The sequence below is a fragment of the Cetorhinus maximus genome, chromosome 7 (genome assembly GCF_964194155.1).
Source record: "Cetorhinus maximus chromosome 7, sCetMax3.hap1.1, whole genome shotgun sequence".
Taxonomy (NCBI): domain Eukaryota; kingdom Metazoa; phylum Chordata; class Chondrichthyes; order Lamniformes; family Cetorhinidae; genus Cetorhinus; species Cetorhinus maximus.
This window is the reverse complement of record NC_135885.1, coordinates 17,156,805-17,175,776: the sequence shown is the minus strand read 5'-3', so window position 1 is coordinate 17,175,776 and position 18,972 is coordinate 17,156,805. Positions and strand designations below refer to the sequence as shown.

The following is an 18,972-nucleotide window of genomic DNA, read 5'->3' as shown; positions in this document are numbered from 1 at the left end:
AGTTATCCTTGCTTTGCTCATCATATGACTTGAATGTTACTTGAATAATAATGCTCGTATGTGGCAAAAGAACCAGTGGAAAGGCGAAGAGATTTTTTCTTTAATGAGGTGTGTTGTTATCACCTGGTATGCGCTGTCTGAAATGATGGTGGGAGCAGATTAAGTCGTAGCTTTCAAAAGGGAATTGGGTATAAGATTGAAGGGGAAGATATTGCAAGACTCTTGGAAGAAAAGCAGGGGAATGGAATTAATTGGACAGCTCTTTTAAAGAGCATATGATGGGCCAGATAGCCTCATCTTTACTGAAAGGTTCTCTGATATGAAACCCACAACTGGGCTGGCCTGAATTTGCTCCCAGACTATGGTCAATGCCAAGGGTGGGATAAAGGTCATTGATCTTTGCGATGTTTTCTATATTATTTAAATTAATTGTGGGACGTGAGCATCACTGGGAAGGCTAGCATTTATTGCCTCTCCCTAGTTGCCCTTGAGAATTTGGATGGGAACCGCATTCTCAAGCGAAGATACGCCCATATATTTGGATGGCCAGTTCTTTCCTTTTGACTCAGGGTTACAGTGCCTGCATTATATTTGGCCTGTGACCATTTTTAATACGTTTTGCAATTTATAAATTAACTGAAAGAAGTCATATAAATCGCATTCTCTGAATGGTGCATATTTTGCAGAGTTCCGTACACTTAAATTCAGTCATGAGTCTATTCCCCTGCCTTGTGCAAATGTAGTTTAAATACGTGTTGCTTGCTCAGTCTAGTTGATCTTTGACAGCAACACTTAAATTTGCTGATTAGGGGCAGAATTTTTTTGTCCCGTGGGCAGACGCGTGCCCGACCCGAATGGGAGTGAAATAGTGCACGATGACATCGGGCAAGCGTCCCAACCTCATCGCGCACTCTTGTGACCTTTCGGTGCACGCGAGAGGCGGCAGTGCACCCGCCAACAATTAGGAGGCCTATTAAGGCCAAGTAATCAATTAAGTTGCATTTTTCGATGCCCGCTCAACCCTTCGGTTGACGAGCGGGCGAATAGGCCAGGCGGCCTTAGCATTTTTCACGAAACCTCATCCACGGGTGGGATGAAGTTTCCAACTGTTACTAAAAAAAATTAAAATTTTTTAACATCCTTTTTCACATGTCCCTCTTCATGTGACTGAGTCACCTGTGGAGACATGTTTACATAATATGTAAAAAGTTTACTTTTCATTTTAAAATCCTTCAGCTCCCTGAGGCAGCTCTGTACCTTCAGGGTGCTGTCAGTGCGCGCTTCCCCCGCACATGTGCACTGAGGCTCTTAGCGCAGCTTTCATGCTGGTTGACCGTTAACTGGCCAGCCAGTGTGAAATTGCGGTGCGGTGAGAGTCCAATCGTGGGCAGCAGCTGGGCCTCGCGAACATTCCCGGGCCCGCCCGCCTGACGAGGGGAAAATCCTCCCCCAGGTCTTTTGGAGTTGTTGCCCTGAAGTTTTCCTAAGCAGCTGCGACAGGACTATTAAAAGGCAGCTTGTCATTGTTCTGAGATGGGTCCTTCTGCCTTGGACTCTAGGCGTGGGATTTGGCTCTTCGACAGACTGTAGACGTAGCTGGTAGCTGCTAAGCACTTGTTTATTAGTACTACATCTAAACAGGTTACAGAGCAGGCCTGTAGCTCCTGGGCATGATTCCCACGTGTCTCTCGAGAGTTTAACATGTGACTGATCAGTGTAAATGGTACATCGTCATACGTTAGCATATCCCATCTGTTAACCCTTCATAATTCAGTCATTGGCGTTTGGCACTGGAGTTTCAAGTACTGATTTTCTTATCATTTGCTTTGCAACAACACAGGATGGAAAATCCCCTCAGAATTAAAATTCCATCTTTCAGCTGATGCTACTTTGGCTGAAGACTTGGATATTTAATTATTTATTGACTTATTGTTGCAGCTATTCAATGAGCTATTGCAAGGCCAAGGTTGCAGTTTGGACAGATGGTCTCAGCCCTTCACCAGCATCAAGGATTTGGCCCGACGTTTCTCACTGACATTTGGCCTGGACCAGTTGAAAACCAGAGAAGCGATGGCCATGCTGCATAAGTATAATTCGTTCACCTATTTCCTAACCTTCCATAGCAAATGTTAGTACTACGTCATGATTTATTTCCTCTGCACCGTCGCTTACTTTCCTCGTCAACTGATATCACATCATCTCTTTTGACAGAAATGGTATTGAATTTGCCTTCAAAGATAACAATGCCAAGGGTAAGAAAGAGCCTCCTCTGAACCTGGCTTTTCTGGACATCTTGAGTGAGTTTTCCCCAAAGCTGTTGAAAACAGACAAAAGAACTGTGTAAGTGAATAATTCATCCTAATTTACAAACCCATAACATAGTCTTCCCATCAGTACATAGAATCACATAGAATATATGCCACAGAAACAGGCCATTTGGCCCAACTAGTCCATGATGGTGTCCATGCTGCACTCAAACCAAAGCACACTGCCGACTTTGCTAACTATCTAATTACTGTCACCTTTTGTTTCCTTATTTCCTTATTTATTTTGTCAGTACACTCTCTGCTTTCTTATTTACATCTGCTTGGTTGCTAAGACATCTATTTTAGACCAACAGTCTCGTGTGAGTGATGTAACTGAAAACTCAGGAGCTAAGGTCACGTCACTGCTGTGAAAGCAGGTAGGATAGTTGGCTTTACAAATAGAGGCACAGGGATAGCAATTTGTCTCTGGTGTTTTATATAATTGAATGAGATACAATTAAAGGGCTATGGAGAAATACCAGGGAAGTGGCATTAAGTAAGTCTTTCAAAAAACTGGCATAGACATGATGGATTGAATGGCCTCCTGTGCTGTAGGAACCTAAGGGTGGAATCTTACAATCACTGAAATTTTTGTGTTGTTGGGACCAAGAGTGGACCCCAACCCCGATGATGTCGGCTGGTCACATGGTGTCATCGCGGTCTTATGTCAGGCAGCCAATGAAGGAAGGTGGCCCGAAGTTGTGGATAGCCAGCAGCCTCACCGGGAGTTTCTCCACAGGATTGCTTGTGGCTATAGCTGTGGCCTTCCCATCCTGGCGGCTCCATGATAAGGGGTATTTAGAGAAGGTGTCGAAGGCCCTCTGACATGCCAATGGGAGGGAGCCTCTAGAAACCTCCTTCGGCCTCAGCGAGAGGACCGTCTGATGTTGGGAAGATCCCGGTGGCAGCAGCACCATGCCCCTAATTAGTCCCTAAAGTGACCTAATTGGTTACCTGCTGCTACCGGGTGGGTAGCTGCTTCTGCATTGACCCCACCTCCAACAAAAGCGTTTGGAGTTGGGAATGAGCTGGGGAGCCGAGCTGTCCCAATGTGCTAGTTTCATAATTCACTCCCAACCTGCGTTCCCACCCAATGATTCTAACTTAAGTTCTGTGATAGCTTAAGCTTCCTGTCCTTGTGTTAGTTCAGCCATTAAATTCAGCCCATAGAATCATTGTTTCATTCCGACACAGAAGGAGGCCATTTGGCCCATCAAGTCAATGTCAACTCTCTGTAGAGCTATCCACTCAGTTCCATTCCCCTGCTCTATCCCTGCAGCTCTGTAAGTTTATTTCTCTAAAGTGCCCATCCAATTTTCTTTTGAAGTCATTCATCATCTCCACTTCTACCACCCTCATGGGCAGTGAGTTCCAGATCATTATCACTTGCTGTGTAAAAAAGTCCCTTCTCACATTCCCCCCCCTTGCATCTCTTGCCCAAGTCCTTAAATCTATGTCCCCTAGTCCTTGCACTATTAGAGAATGGGAACAGCTTTTCTCTGTCTACCTTATCTAAACCTGCTGTAAACTTGTACAATTCAATCAAATCTCCTCTCAATCTCCTCTGCTTCAAGGAGAACAACCTCAGCTTCCCTAGCCTAACCTTGTAGCTAAAATCCCTCATTGCTGGACCCATTCTGGTAAATCTGCTCTGCACCCTCTCAAAGACCTTCACAACCTTCCTAGAGTGTGGCCACCCAAACCAGACACAACACTCTAGTTGTGGCCTAACCAGAGCTTTATAAAGATTCAGCATAACATCCCTGCTTTTTTACTCAATACCTCTATTTATGAAGCCCAAGATCCCATTAGCTTTGCTAACCACTCTCTCAATCTGTCCTGCCCTCTTTGAAGATCTATGCACTTGAATCCCCAGGTTCCCCTGTCCCTGTACACTCTTTAGAAATCTGCCATTTATGATGAAACAAGTAGAGGTTTCAGATGCGACCTCTGTAATGTGAAAGTGGGTGCTTCCCTCTTACACTTCTCTTCAATGGTTTCCACCATTCAATTGAGTCTCACTTTCTACTCAGGTACAATTACTTGGAGAGGTTCGTAACAGACCAAATGGCAGCAGAGAGTGGAGAGGAGTGGCTTCCGCTGATTTCGTACAGAAGGTCCTTGTTGGATTGTAGAGATGATGACACAGTATCCACAAGCAGTAGTGACAGGAGTTTACTGTCTCCAGTACAACAGAAGTCCAAAACAACGTCTCTGAAAAGGAAACTAGACACTGGTATGCAGCTAATACAGGGTGCATCCTCCCTTTCTCCTTAATCTGTTCAAATGCTCATGCTGTTCTAATTCATTCTTCCTTGAGACTCCAAAACGTAACATTCCTTATCTCCCTTAACCTGCCCTTCCTCCTACAACGAGTTTAACATCATCTTAATCATCAGTTATTGACTTACCATGGCTCAGAGTAGCACTCTCACCTGAATCCGAAGTTTGCAGGTTCAAGACCCCTCCAGAGACTTGAGCGCATAATCTAGGCTGACACTCCAGTGCAGTACTGGGAGTGCTGCACTGCTGGAGATGCCGCCTTTCAGATGAGACCCTAAACCTCTAAGGTGGAACTAAGATGGCACTGTTTTGAAGAAGAGCAGGGGAGTTCTCCCCTCTGTCCTCGCCAATATTTATCCCTCGTTCAACATCACTTTGATCATTACTATGTTGCTGTTTGTGGGAACTTGCAGTGCGCAAATTGGCTGCAATGTTTCCTACACTGGAAAGTGACTACACTTCAGAAGTACTTCATTGACTATAAAGTGCTTTGGGATGTCCTGAGGTTGTGAAAGGTGCTATGTAGTCTTTCTTTATCTCGTCCTCCTTCGTACTCCCTTAAAATTGATGATGTGCTGCATCTTGGAGTTGTCCATTCACCCATGCCCATGGAGACAACCACCAAAGCCACAACCCTGCATTCATAAGCTGAAGATTGGATTGACTGACTTCTTTCACCCTGTGTAACTAATTATCTCTTCAAAATAATCTTTTTTTTTAATGGTGGAATTCAACGACACTTGGTTATTGAACTGCAGGATTGAAAGCTCCCCTGGCAACTGTTTAATAAGTAAATTGTTCATGAGAATACTTAGGGTAAACAGGAGGCTCAGTGAGTCACTTAATGTTTAAGCGAAAAGAAACATAGTGCAGTGTGGGGAGGGGGATGAATTCAGGTAGATCAATGAATACCATTATGGATCTCATTTCTAATGTACTTAGAGCACAGCACAGCACCAGCAAGGCAAGCATTTATTGCCCATCCAAATTGCCCTTGAATGGAATGGCTTACTAGGCCATTTCAGAGGGCAGAGTCAACAACATTGCTGTGGGTCTGGAGTAGCAGATAGGCCAGACCGAGTAAGGACAGCAGATTTCCTTCTCTAAAGGACATTAGTGAACCAAATGGGTTTTTACAACAATCAATGCTGAGACTAGCTTTCAATTCCACCAGCTGCCGTGATGGGATTTGAACCCATTCCCCCAGAGCATTAGCCTGGGCCTCTGGATTTCTAGCCCAGTAACATTACCACTACCCTTGCTGGGCACACTTCTGGTGTGCGAGGAGAAACAAGAGGCAGCAGGCTCAGGGCGGGAAGACCTGGTTTTGTTTCTCACCTCTAATAGTAAACCCTCCTTCAGCACCTGTTCCTGACTGATGGCCTTTATGTTACGGGATGGCCATCTAAATCCACATTGACGTTAGAGAGCTGGGGTGTCTGACTAATGCATAGGCTCCCAAGTCTGTCACATTTCCTCCTGACATAAGGACATGTCGGGTACCTTGAGGTGTATTATAGGCTTTCACGCCTGCCAATATGGATAACCAGTGCCCAGTCATTACCTATCTCTACTTCTGAATGCAAGTAGGTGTTAAGCCCAGCAGTATAAAGACAAGTATCTTCTGTTCATATCGCAATTATTAATTCATTCCTATTGAGAGAACTGGTTGCATAGTGCCCATTACCAGTGCATCCCCTTCCTGCATGAGTCCCATTGATTAATATGATGATATTAATTATTGACGTGGGAGCAATTTCTTGAAGCCATAGGTATTGCTAACATCTATTTTTATTCCAAAGTTACAATATGCTTTTTGATGTCCATGTAAGGATCTGGGTATTAGTGACAAAACAAAAACAGAAATACCTGGAAAAACTCAGCAGGTCTGGCAGCAACCTGCTGAGTTTTTCCAGGTATTTCTGTTTTTGTTTTGGATTTCCAGCATCCGCAGTTTTTTGTTTTTATCTCTGGGTATTAGTGAGTTGCTCTCGGTAACACCAGGGAATTATCCTTTTAACAATGGTAGGATTTAAAATACACCTACTGGTGAAACAATAGATTTTTGCCACATTTTTTTATTTGCAGAGGACAGTATAAGTCATGCAGGACTGAATGAGGATCGTGTGAAGATCTCACCCAGTTCCTTGATGCCTCAGTCCACGGCACTGAGAGAAAATGAGAAGCGGGCGAGCCGAATGGACAGTCATATGAAGGAGCTTCCCTTGGGAAAGGATGGGATGCAGTCACTCTACAGGTACATTGACATTCATAATTTTCCCTTTGAATTCTCCCGTTTTCTTTGTTTCCCTCCCAATTTCTTTTCCTACTCCTCCCCTCATAGTTTCAGGGACACAATTTGGTACTTTGCCCAAGTGTCAGTGTTAATTGCAACTTTTTTTTTTAAAGCCTTGGCCCAGAGCTCAATCTTTCTTTTTTAATTCATTCATGAGATGTGGGCATCACTGGCTAGGCCAGCATTTATTTCCCTCGTTCAGAGGGCATTTTTTAAGAGTCAACATGTAGGCCAGACCAGGTAAGAACAGCAGGTTTCCTTCCCTAAAGGACATTAGTGAACCAGATGGATTTTTACAACAATCGTGGTCAACATCAGACTTTTAATTCCAGATTATTTATTGAATTCAAATTTCACCATCTGCCGTGGTGGGATTCATACCCAGGTCCCCAGATCATTATCCTGGCTCATTGGAATATTAGTCCAGTGACAATACCGCTATGCCATCACCTCTCCAATGAGCTTAACTAATTAGTGTTGAACTGGTCCATATAGTCCATTGGGAGGTGCACAGGAGTAGTGCTGCATAAGTAAAATATACTCAAGAGTTTAACTTTGAAATGATGGACTGTTTGTTGGCTGAAAAAGCACATATACAGGCACAATTTAACTGGCATTTGTGGGTATGCCAGCATATTGGTTTTGTTACTAGACTAATAATCCAGAGGCCTGGACTAGTGTTCCAGAGACATGGGTTCAAATCCCACCACGGCAGCTGGAGAATTTAAATTCAGTTAGATAATTAAATCTGTAATAAAAAGCTAGCCTCAGTAATGGTGATCATAAAACTACTGGATTGTCAGAAAAATCCCATCTGGTTCACCAATGTCCTTTAGGGAAGGAAACCTGATGTATTTACCAATCCGGCCTACATGTGTCTCCAGATGCACAGCCATGTAGCTAACTCTTAACTGTCCTTTGAGATGGCCAAGTGGTCCTAGCAAAACTGGTGTGAAAAGCTATTAACCATGCAGACTACCGAGGTTCAAGAATATGACTCACCACCACCTCCTGTAGGGCAATTGGGGATGGGCAACAAATGCTGGCCTAGCCAACAATGCCCACATCCTGTGAATGAAGCAAAAAGAAGTTTGCAAAGAACATTGTGGACAGTGCTTTGTTGCTATGTTTAATCATTTAGTTGAAGTATCCAATAAATGGAGGACTTTGTCTTTACATGACATAGAAGGGAAACAAGAAAATCTGTTCTGATCAGCCTTTTAGTATAGGAAGTGTCAAAGTCAGATTAGCATTGATGTTTTGGCATTAACTGTTAAGAAGTCATGGAGGATTGGAAAAGAGTGCTGTGTGATTGGTGGATTTGGACGAATCAGGACATGCTTCATCCACCAGTTAGGCAACAGCTTTCCATAATTCTGGTCAAACTCCACACCTTGAACACAGAAATCAAGACTGACATTCCAGTGTAGTACTGAGGGAGTGCTGCACTGTTAGAGGTGCCCTCTGTCAGATGGGACATTAAACTGAGGTCCCATTGCCTGCTTGGTGTGATGTAAAAGACCCTATAACACTATGTTGAAGAAGAGCAGGGGAGTTATCCCCAGTGTCCTGGCCAATAATTACCCTGCAATCAATATCACAAAAACAGATTAATTGGTCGTTATCACCTTTCTGGTTGTGAGAGTTTGCTGAGTGGAAATCGTCTGCTGTGTTCCTACATTACAACAATAAAAGGTATTTCATTGGTTGTAAAACACTGTGAGACATCTGGTGATCCTTTCAATTATTCTGACTGCCAAAGGTAATCCAGTTAAGCACCATTCATTCACATCTCCAATATTCAGCTCTAGCATTCATTACTTCACGCAGCAGTCCATGTCCAAATGAACAATTTCCAGGCTTGAGCTGACAAGTGGTAAGTAACATTCGCACCACACAAGTGCCAGGCAATGACTATCTCCAACAAGAGAGAATCTAACCATCGCTCCTTGACATTCGATGGTATTACCATTGCTGAATCTTCCACTTTCAACATCTTGGGGGTTACCATTGACCAGAAAATGAACTGGACTAGCTATATAAATACTGTGGCTACAAATGCAGGTCAGAGGCTAGGAATCCTGTGGCGAGTAACTCTCCTCCTGACTCCCAAAGCCTGTCCACCATCTACAAGGCATGAGTCAAGAATATGATGGAATACTCTCCACTTGCCTGGATGAGTGCAGCTCCAACAACACATAAGAAGCTTGATACCATTCAGGACAAAACAGCCTGCTTGATTGACACCCCATCCATAAACATTCACTCCCTCCACCACCGATGCACAGTGGCAGCAGTGTGTACCATCTACAAGATGCACTGCAGGTACTCACCAGGGCTCCTTAGACAGCACCTTCCAAACCTACAAGTGCTACCATCTAGAAGGACAAGGGCAGCAGACACATGGGAACACCATCATCTGGAAGTTCCCCTCCAAGCCACTCATCATCCTGACTTGGAAATATATCGCCGTTCCTTCACTGTCGCTGGGTCAAAATCCTGGAGCTCCCTCCCTAACAGCACTGTGGGTGTACCTACACCACATGGATTACAGCGGTTCAAGAAGGCAGCTCACCACCACCTTCTCTAGGGTAACTAGGGATGGGCAATAAATGCTGTCTTAGCCAGTGATGCCTACATCCCATGAATGAATAAAAAAAACTATGGTCTTTGCAAGAATTAGCATCGGTGAATGGACAGCAATGAAATCCTTAAATATTTGAAGGGATGGGAAAGTTTCCTGGTGATGAGCTAAGTATTGGTACCACAGTTGATGCAACTCCCTGATTACAGATAAGAGGACTGAATTTATCAACATTCATCACATCTTCGACATTAGCTCATTATTTGCCAGAATGTCAAGACTGTAGAACTCCACACCTCTCCCTGTTACAATCTACAGGATCTCAAAATCCAAGTTGGCATCACCTCACCAAGACTCCTTGATTTGCCTCATCTTCTCTCCTACTCTTTTCAACCTTTATGATATTCTAAACCTTAGCTCATCATCTGAGCTTCTTCTCTTCATTGTACAATAGATTATGCAGTTATGATTTAGGTTCTTATGCTTAGACTAGCTGACACATTGACATTAATGAATCTAACTTGTTCATGGGATGTAGGCATTGTTGGCTAGGCCAGCATTTATTGCCCATCTGTAATTGCTGTTGAGAAAATAGTGTTGAGTCGCCTTCTTGAACTGTTGTGGTCTGAGTGGGGTGAGGACACCCAAAATGCTGTTAGGAAGGAAATTTCAAGATTTTGACCCAGCATCAGTGAAGCAATGATAATATAGTTCCAAGTCAGGTTGGTGCATGACTTGGAAGGGAATTTTCGGGTGGTAGTCTTCCTATGTGTCTGCTGCCGTTGTCCTTTTAGGTGGTAGAGGTTACGGGTTTGGAAGGTGCTGTCGATGGAGTCTTGGTAAATTGCTGCAGTGCATCATATAGATGGTACACTCTGCTGCCACTGTGCCTCAGGATCATTTAAAGTGGTTGATGTGGTGCCGATCAAGTGGGCTGCGTTGGTGTTGAGTGTCTGGAGTGTTGTGGGAGCTGCACTCATCCAGGCAAGTGGCGAGTATTCCATCACACTCCTGACTTGTGTCTTGTAGATAGTGGACAGACCCTGGGGAGTCAGGAGGTGAGTTACTCATCACAGAAATCCCAGTCTCTGACCAGTCTATTTAACCATTATATTTGGCTGGTCCAGTTATGTTCCTGGTCAATGGTGACCAAGGATGGTGGGTAATTTAGCAATGGTAATACAGTGGAACATCAAGGAACATCATGTGCTCCTCTCCGCAGATGCTGCCAGACCTGCTGAGTTTTTCCAGGTATTTTTGTTTTTGTTTTGGATTTCCAGCATCTGCAGTTTTTTGCTTTTATCAAGGGGAGATGGTTAGATTCCTTCTTGTTGGAGATGGCTGTTCTCTGGTACTTGTGTGGCACGAATGTTACTTGACACTTATCAGCCCAAGCCTGAATGTTGTCCAGGTCTTGCTGCATTTGGACATGGGCTACTTCATTATATGAGGAGTTGCAAATAGTACTGAACACTATGCAATCATCAGTGAACATCCCCACTTCTGACCTTATGATGGAGGGAAGGTCATTGATGAAGTAGCTGATGATGGTTGGGCCGAGGACACTATCCTGCAGTGATGTCCTGGGGCTGAAATGATAAACCTGCAACAACCACAACCATCTTCCTTTGAGCTAGGCACAACTCCAACCAGTGGGAGGTTTTCCCCCTAATTTCCATTGACTTCAATTTTGCTGGGGCTCCTTTATGCCACACTCAGTCAAATGTTGCTTTGATGTCAAGGGCAGTCACACTCATTTCACCTATGGAATTCCGCTCTTTAGTCCCATGATATATACGACTTATAGCAATAGCCAAGAGTTTGCAGTCAGGGGTGAAGGAACAGTGTTGGCCATTTATCTTGTTGACAGCTGCCTGTGATATTGGTGGCCTTTTGTGTGGAGACTTGTTGCGATCGGGTGTCTGACCCATGCAGCACCCTGTACAAGGCATCTGTGGCACCAGTGAGCAGGACATGAAACAGGAAGGATCTTGGATCAATACGGTTGATTTAGTGAGACCAAGGCCGGGATTTTCCGGCCCCGTTGTGGGCGGGATCCCCCTTGAGCCGAGGCGGCGCCCCAGCCGGACGTCCACTGACTTGCGGCGGGATCGGAAGATCGCAGCGTTGGCGGGGGCGGAAAATCTAAATTTCCGAATGTCTAAACCAGGAATTATAAATTAGTTTTAAATTATGTACAGAAAGTGAAATGAAGATTGGAACGAAAGATGGGATTAAGAGAGAGAGAGAGATAAAAGAGGCAGAGAGAAAATAAAAAATTCTTTATATTTTCAAAATATCCAACATTAATTAAATTTTGAAGGAATACGAACATATGAACATGCGAACTAGGAGCAGGAGTAGGCCACTCGGCCCTTCGAGCCTGCTCCGCCATTGAATAAGATCATGGCTGATCTGACTGGAACCTCCTGCCTACCCCCTGTAACCCTTCACCCCCTTGTTTATCAAGAATCTATCTACCTCTGCCTTGAAAACATTCAAAGGCTCTGCTTTCACTGTCTTTTGAGGAAGGGAGTTCCAAAGACAAAAAAATTCTTCTCTCTCTGTGTTAAATGGGTGACCCCTTATTTTTAAACAGTGAACCCCTAGTTCTAGGTTCTCCCACATGAGGAAAAATCCTCTCCACATCCACCCTGTCAAGTCCCCTCAGGATCTTATATGTTTCAATCAAGTCGCCTTCTACTCATTTAAACTCCAGTGGATACAAACCAATCCTGTCCAACTTTTCCTCATAAGATAACCTGCCCAATCCTGATATTAGTTTAGTAAATCTTCTCTGAACTGCTTCTAATGCATTTACCTTCCTTAGATTAGGAGACCAAGACTGTACACTGTGCTCCAGATGTGGTCTCACCAGTGTCCTGCACAACTGAAGCATAACCTCCCTACTTTTATATTCAATTCCCCTCGCAATAGACAATAATGATCTATTAGCTTTCCTAATTACTTGCTGTACCTGCATACTAATCTTTTGTAATTAATGCACTAGGACACCAGATCCCTCTGAACCTCAGAGTTCTGCAATTTCTCACCATTTAGATAATATGTTTCCTTTTTATTCTTCCTGTCAAAATGGACAATTTCACATTTTCTCACATTATACTTCATTTGCCAGATCTTTGCCCGCTCACTTATCCCATCTATGTCCCCTTGTAGCCTCCTTATGTCCTCTTCACAACTTACTTTCCTGCCTATCTTTGTATCATCAACAAATTTAACAACCATACCTTCAATGACTTCATCCAAGAATGAAACTCTGCACTTCTTAAAATAAATTTTCAGGGCCAGAGAGTTTGTTTGGTAATAATTATAGGTTATCATGCTGTTAAAAAAACACTTCCTTATGATTGCAACAGCCACAACTTTTTCTGCTGTGTTTCGTTGGTAATGGGTGGGTAAGCACCACAGCTTTATCTCAATGTATTGATTTCAGTGCTGAGTCTATCGGTGTGGACTGTTACAGCCCAGCTGATGGAGGAGCAGGGTATCTGACAGCAACTTTTAGATGTCCGCATTTAAATGCGCATGTGTAGACCACCAGTTGCTGTCCGATTTACTGCAATAATAATGGTGAGCACTGACAACCTCGCTGTTATTCTCAACACAGAATCTGGGCCACTGTGAATTGATTTGTTTTGAAAGTGAAACCAAAATGGCTGCATATCTGCTGATGGCAAGTGTACTAAAACACAATGAGCTCTTGTTTTAGTGAGTATGGGACGACAACAATGAGAAACACAGATGAGCTGATGAAAGAAGATACAGCAAAATTAGTCGAGGATGACCTTGACGATTTGAATGAAATATTGGACATTGATAATGACTGACACAGACCTGGTAAGTCCCAGAATGAGCCTATCTCATTTTTGTTTGCCAAACGCTTTGTAACCATTGATTGAAAAGTGAAAGCGGATTCTCAGGTAAAACCAATATTTACTCTTTCAATAACATTGCCGTGTATATTGAGGCAATTTTTTGTTTTCAAAAAGGGATTGCAATATCTCTTTTGTGATCTCTGTGTAAAGGCTGTAAATAATTGCTTGATTACATTGCCTGAGTGTTCACAGGTTGAGCTGATTTTGAAGTCGCTTGTCTGCTTGGACAAATATGAAATAAAACTGAGAACAGCAAATAACACAATGAAAGGAAGCCCATCTATCTTGAACAGTCATTTCTGTCATTCTGCTCTAAATCTAATACGGTAGCTTTTAAATGGCCTATTTCCCATTAAGTTTTCTGCTCATCAAAGATGAGCGATGTTGGCATTGGGGAATTTGGGGCACACTGTTTCAGCCTCACAGTGTTTCAGATGAGGCCTCATCTGCCCTTTTGGGTGGATGTAAAGATCCCATGGCATTATTCCGAAGAAGAACAGGAGAGTTATCCCTGGTGTCCTGGCTTGGATTTGTTCCTCACCCAACATCACAAAAACAGAATTATCTAGTCGTTATAACATTGCTGTTTGTGGGAGCTTGCTGTGTGCAAATTGGCTCTGCATTTCCTACATTACAACAGTGACTACAGTTCAAAAGTTATTTGTTGGTTGCAAAGTGATTTTGTGTGTCCTAGGGTGGTGAAAGGTGCTATATAAATGCAAATCTTTTTCTTTTAAGAGGTCAGTTAAAGAATGAGTGTCACAGTCTCAGGATAAGGGCCGATTATTTAGGACTGAGATGAGGAGAAATTTCTTCACTCAAAGGGTTGTGAATCTTTGGAATTCTCCACCACATCTTTGGAATGCTCCATTGTTAAAATACATTTAAGGCTGGGACAGACAGATTTTTGGTCTCTCAGGGAATTAAGGAATATGGGAAGCAAGTGGAAAAAGCACGAGAGTAGGCACGATCGTATTGGATGATGGAGCAGGCTTGCTGGGCTATTTGGTCTACACCTGCTCCTGTCCCTTGTGTCCCTGTGAGCGGAAGTACTTTTTCACAGAGCGAGTAGTTAGGGTCTGGAATGCACTGCCTGGAAGTGTGGTGGAGGTGGGTTTGATTGAGGCATTCAAGAGGGCATTGGATAATTATTTAAATAGAAACAAAATACAGGGTTACGGGGAAAAGGCAGGAGATTGGCACTAGGTTAAAATGCTCAGAAAGCTGGTGCAGACGCGATGGGCCGAATGGCCTCCTGCACTGTAACAATTCTGTGATTCTGTGGAAATAGTTCACTTTACACTGGTCCACCAATATGCCCCCCAAAAGACTAAACCTTGGCTGTACCAATTTGAATTCTGTTCAATTTCTCGTACCAGCCAGTCTCTGGCCTCTATGACTGAGATTGTTAGTTAACGCTGAACTAGAATCATACAAATGGTAGGAATTGCTGGATGAGCAAGGCTCAAGGCCATCTAAATCACCTTCCACCATCCAATGGTAACGGAGTTGTTGATCAATCACAGCGATAATCTCTATTAATTAGTCTACAACAGACCCAGAGAATGTGATGAGGGAATGTCCCTGTGGTGGAGAATTTTGGAAACCGTAGGTTCGCTGCATGCTCTGTGGTCACTGTTGTGCTGTTGGCCCAGCTGCACTGGGTTGAGCTCTTAAAACAAACAGTATCAGTGAGTTTTTGTGATGTTGAGACGAGGAATCTCAGTGCCAGGGAACAGAACCTATTCGTGTCACTCAGGTTGAGCGTTAAATTTCCTAATTATAACTCGGGACAAGTGTGGAGCCAAAGGTACAAACACGAGCGTCGCTCCATGCAGCTTTGGCCGTTTTAACTGGCAGACTTAGTTGACAAGACTCCAGGTCCAGCTCCTGGCAGGAACAACACAAAGTCTGTTTACGCAATGGGGGCGAGTGCGATAAGAGGCTGCCACTGCGACAGCTGAATGACGGAGCCAAAGGCCGGGGAGGGATGCTCAGGAGGATGTTTGCTGAAAGACTGCAGGGTACGGGATGGAATGTAGAGCCGACTGCTGATGTGAAATTTCGACTCTCAATGCACTGAGTACAGGTAGCTTTGGAATTCCACAAAGACGGTTTACCAGGGTTAAGACAGACTTAGTCCGTCTGCATGTTGCCAGCAGAATTTTGGACAAGTTAAAAGATTTTAAAGGACGGAGCTTGGGAAGTTGATAAGAAAAATGTTGTTGTAGAAATTGAACCGAGGGAGTCAGAAAAGCTTGGATGAGTGTTTCAGCAAACTGTTGTCCAGGGATTATTAATAAATAGGGTAAGGACCTGAGATATAACCCAATTTCTCTTGTGAACCTTCTGCATCGTCTTTTACTTTAAACTCCATTCAGTACCGTGTTTTATCTTGACATAGGCCATTTTGTAACAAATGAAACAACAACATGTCTGTGTAAATAAAAAAGTACCTTTAACATAATAAGATGTCCCAAGGCACTTCACTTCACAAAACAATATTTGTTGCCGAGCCACATAAGGAGTTATTCGTGCTAATGACAAAAAAGTAGGTTTTAAGAAGTGTCTTAAAGGGGGAAAGAGAGGTAGAGAAGCAGAGAGGTTTAGGGAGCGAATTCCAGAGCTTAGGACCTAGACAACTGAAGGCATGGCCACCAATTGTGGAGTGATTAAAATTGGGGATGCTTAAAAGCCTGAATTGAAGGAGCACAGATATCTCAAAAGATTGTAGGGGCTGATGGAAATTACAGAGATAGAGAGAATGCTTAGCTCCCAAGGGCTGTATTATAAAGGTCAAGAGCATTTTCATAGCGTTTCAATGTCAATAATAGATTATTGTGTTATTGTTACTTTTATAGGCTCCAATGATGTGAATTACAGTAAACTTTGTGTTATCCGGCACTCCTACCAACTGAAATTCTCTACTAACTGGAATTTCTATCGGGTCTGTTTTTTGACTGAGATGTCATTCATCCCTCAGAAGCTGGCACTAATATTTGTTTCCGGTCAGTCCCCCTCTTACACAGCCACCAAAAACTCACTGATAGTTGTTATCCGTGGCCTTCCCTCACTCTGGAACCTCCCACTGTTCTGAAACACCATATTCCCTTGGCACTGCTCACTAGATTCACTGCTCCCGCTCATCTTGCAAGTCTTCAACACCCGCATCACCACGAGATCACCCAGGAGCTTTCTGATTGGATGAAAACACGGAACTCTCAGATAACCGGCATTATTATTATTAACTGGCACCGCCGCTTATGCCGGAGAATAGAAATTTTACTATATTTCAAGGCATTGGGAGACTTTCTGTGCTGACCCTTCTCATCATAAGAATTTGAAGAAGGTTTTACGCTCTTTAAAGAGAATTTTCATGATACATGTTTGGAGAATTTGAAAAAGCAATCTAACCAGTTGGTGATAATGTTGCAGTGTCCAGGAAGAAAACACAAGAGGTTTACCACGCAGGGTGCCACCTCAGGAGCGAAAGACGTACATTCTCCTGACCAACGTTAGTTCTTTGAGGACCTAATATTTTCTGGAGCAAGGACTTGTTTCTCCCTCACAAAAACATTTGAAAATGTCTCAATGTACAAGTTTAGTGTGTTATAAAAACATAAAATGCTGGAAATGCTCAGCAGTGTCTGTGGAGAGAGAAACAAGAGTTAATGCTTCAGGTCGACGACCTTTCATCAGAACAGATCCTCCGCAGCATTTTGCTTTTGTATAAGTGTAATGTGTGGTTCACTATTGAGTTACACAGACCAGGACCAGTATTAGGTTTGATCCCTGGTTTGTTCTGAGTTACGTGTGTAAGCTACAGCTGGCCATGAATACTACGTAGACATTCACTGTCCATTTTCACACGTGAAGGATGGTGACCCGGATCAAGGAATAGAGAGCCGCCATTAGCCTGGAATCATATTTTCATCACTTTTGGGGAAGCTGTAGATAAAAAGGAAGCAAGAATGAGAGAAAATGTCAGGCAGTTCAATGGAATGTCAAAGTCTAGTTAAGTATTAAGAATTTACAAATCATGAATTGAATGCTGTACAATGAAATGTGATTAAACTCAATCCAGATGCCATGCTACTGTTAAAATTATAGCAACCTACTTTCTGTTAACCAGATAGGCGTAACATAAGGCCAAGCATCGATGCACATGGTAATGTGTGATCTGGTGCATCAGGGTCTGTCAACCAACTGCATAAATTTTAGACAAATGGCTGTAAAATAGGAAGCCCCCCCCACCCCCTCCGCATTCAGCAGGTGTTTGAAGCCTGGGATTTGCCAATGTCCCCTTCCTCGAATTCTACCGAACCTCAGAATAAGGAGTTATGAACAACTAGTGGGAGCTGAGAAAGGACGAGGGTCAAACTCAGTTAGGGTAAAAGGATGATTGCCAGGAAGCAAATGAAGTAGGGAAAGACCAAGAAGAGGAAAAGAGAAATAGAGTGAAAGGAAAACATGAAAAAAATGAAACCATGGAGTGAATCTGGTACAAATGGTTAAATTAGGTCTATGAAAGCACCTGCTGGGGCAATGTATTTTTTTTTAATCATTGAGAAAGGCATTTTTAACAGTATTTCACAAGCTCCTGCTATAAAGTCCTCCTCGCTAACATGTGGCAATTGGAGCTCAAGTTGAGAGAGCTGTCCCACAGAATAGTCAAGTAACAGCCTACTATATTTATAATCCCAACCATATCTTCCAGTCAAAATCCCTGACTCTTCCATTACCATTCCCAGGTATCGCCTGTTCCACTAGCAGGATGGACGCAAGAAAGTTAAGGGACATAGCAATCAGTCTGGTGAGATTGGCTCTGGGAATTCTCAATATTTGATCATCAACTCCATGAAGCCTCAGGTCAAAGAAGACCCCAGAAACCTGCGGATTACCACGCACCTCTGCTCAATTCATGAATCACTAATCCTCCATGTTGAGCATCACACGGAAGAGTTTTGGAGGGAGGCAGACTGCAAAAAAATCGATCATAGCTTCCACTCTGTCTCCTTTCATGGTTCAGGAAAGATCAATCAAACATCAAATTAGGAATTCATCCCCTTGCTAATTGTAAGATTTTGCTATGCGCAAAAATGGCTGTTGTATCATGTTTACATGAGCAGCAGCCATCAAGCAACTTGCTTCAGCGCTGCACTGGAATAAGAGAGATTAAATGCTTGGGCTGGGCGGGTAATGGAAGTAACAACAAATTAAAACATTTTAAACATGACATTTTGGAGATGTTTCTGAAATATGTGACATTGCACAATATACTTGAACCCTCAATAAATCCTATTAACATTCAGACTTTAAAAAGGTCAAAGCCTCAGCCAGGTTCTTGGAACAACACAGCTTTTTAAAAAAATCACATTGGACTGAGGAATATCGAATTGCATTTTATTTTGTTTTGAATTAAAGAAGTTGTAGCTATATGCTGCTTGAATACCTCTCCAAGGTGTTACGTGTGACATGGGCCTGAGGCAATAGTCCCCCATAAATTAGAATAAAATAGCCATGCCACTGCCTCAAGCTGTGCATTAAATATCTCCCCTGCCTCCTCATTAAGAGCACAATTTCAGGCCTCAACATTGGAAACGATGT

General features: G+C 43.2%; 1 protein-coding gene across 1 annotated transcript in view; it reads left to right on the top strand.

The window, feature by feature from the left end:
* LOC144682610 (cohesin subunit SA-2-like) overlaps window positions 1-17,808 on the top strand; it is a 123,114-nt gene extending 105,306 nt beyond the window's left edge. Inside the window, exons 28-33 of the mRNA XM_078545103.1 lie at window positions 1,939-2,087; window positions 2,212-2,340; window positions 4,340-4,542; window positions 6,678-6,846; window positions 13,200-13,327; window positions 16,227-17,808. Of these exons, the coding sequence (XP_078401229.1) occupies window positions 1,939-2,087; window positions 2,212-2,340; window positions 4,340-4,542; window positions 6,678-6,846; window positions 13,200-13,317 (768 nt within the window). The 3' untranslated portion in view covers window positions 13,318-13,327; window positions 16,227-17,808. The remainder of the gene's footprint in view (window positions 1-1,938; window positions 2,088-2,211; window positions 2,341-4,339; window positions 4,543-6,677; window positions 6,847-13,199; window positions 13,328-16,226) is intronic.
* The last annotated feature ends 1,164 nt before the right edge of the window (window positions 17,809-18,972 follow it).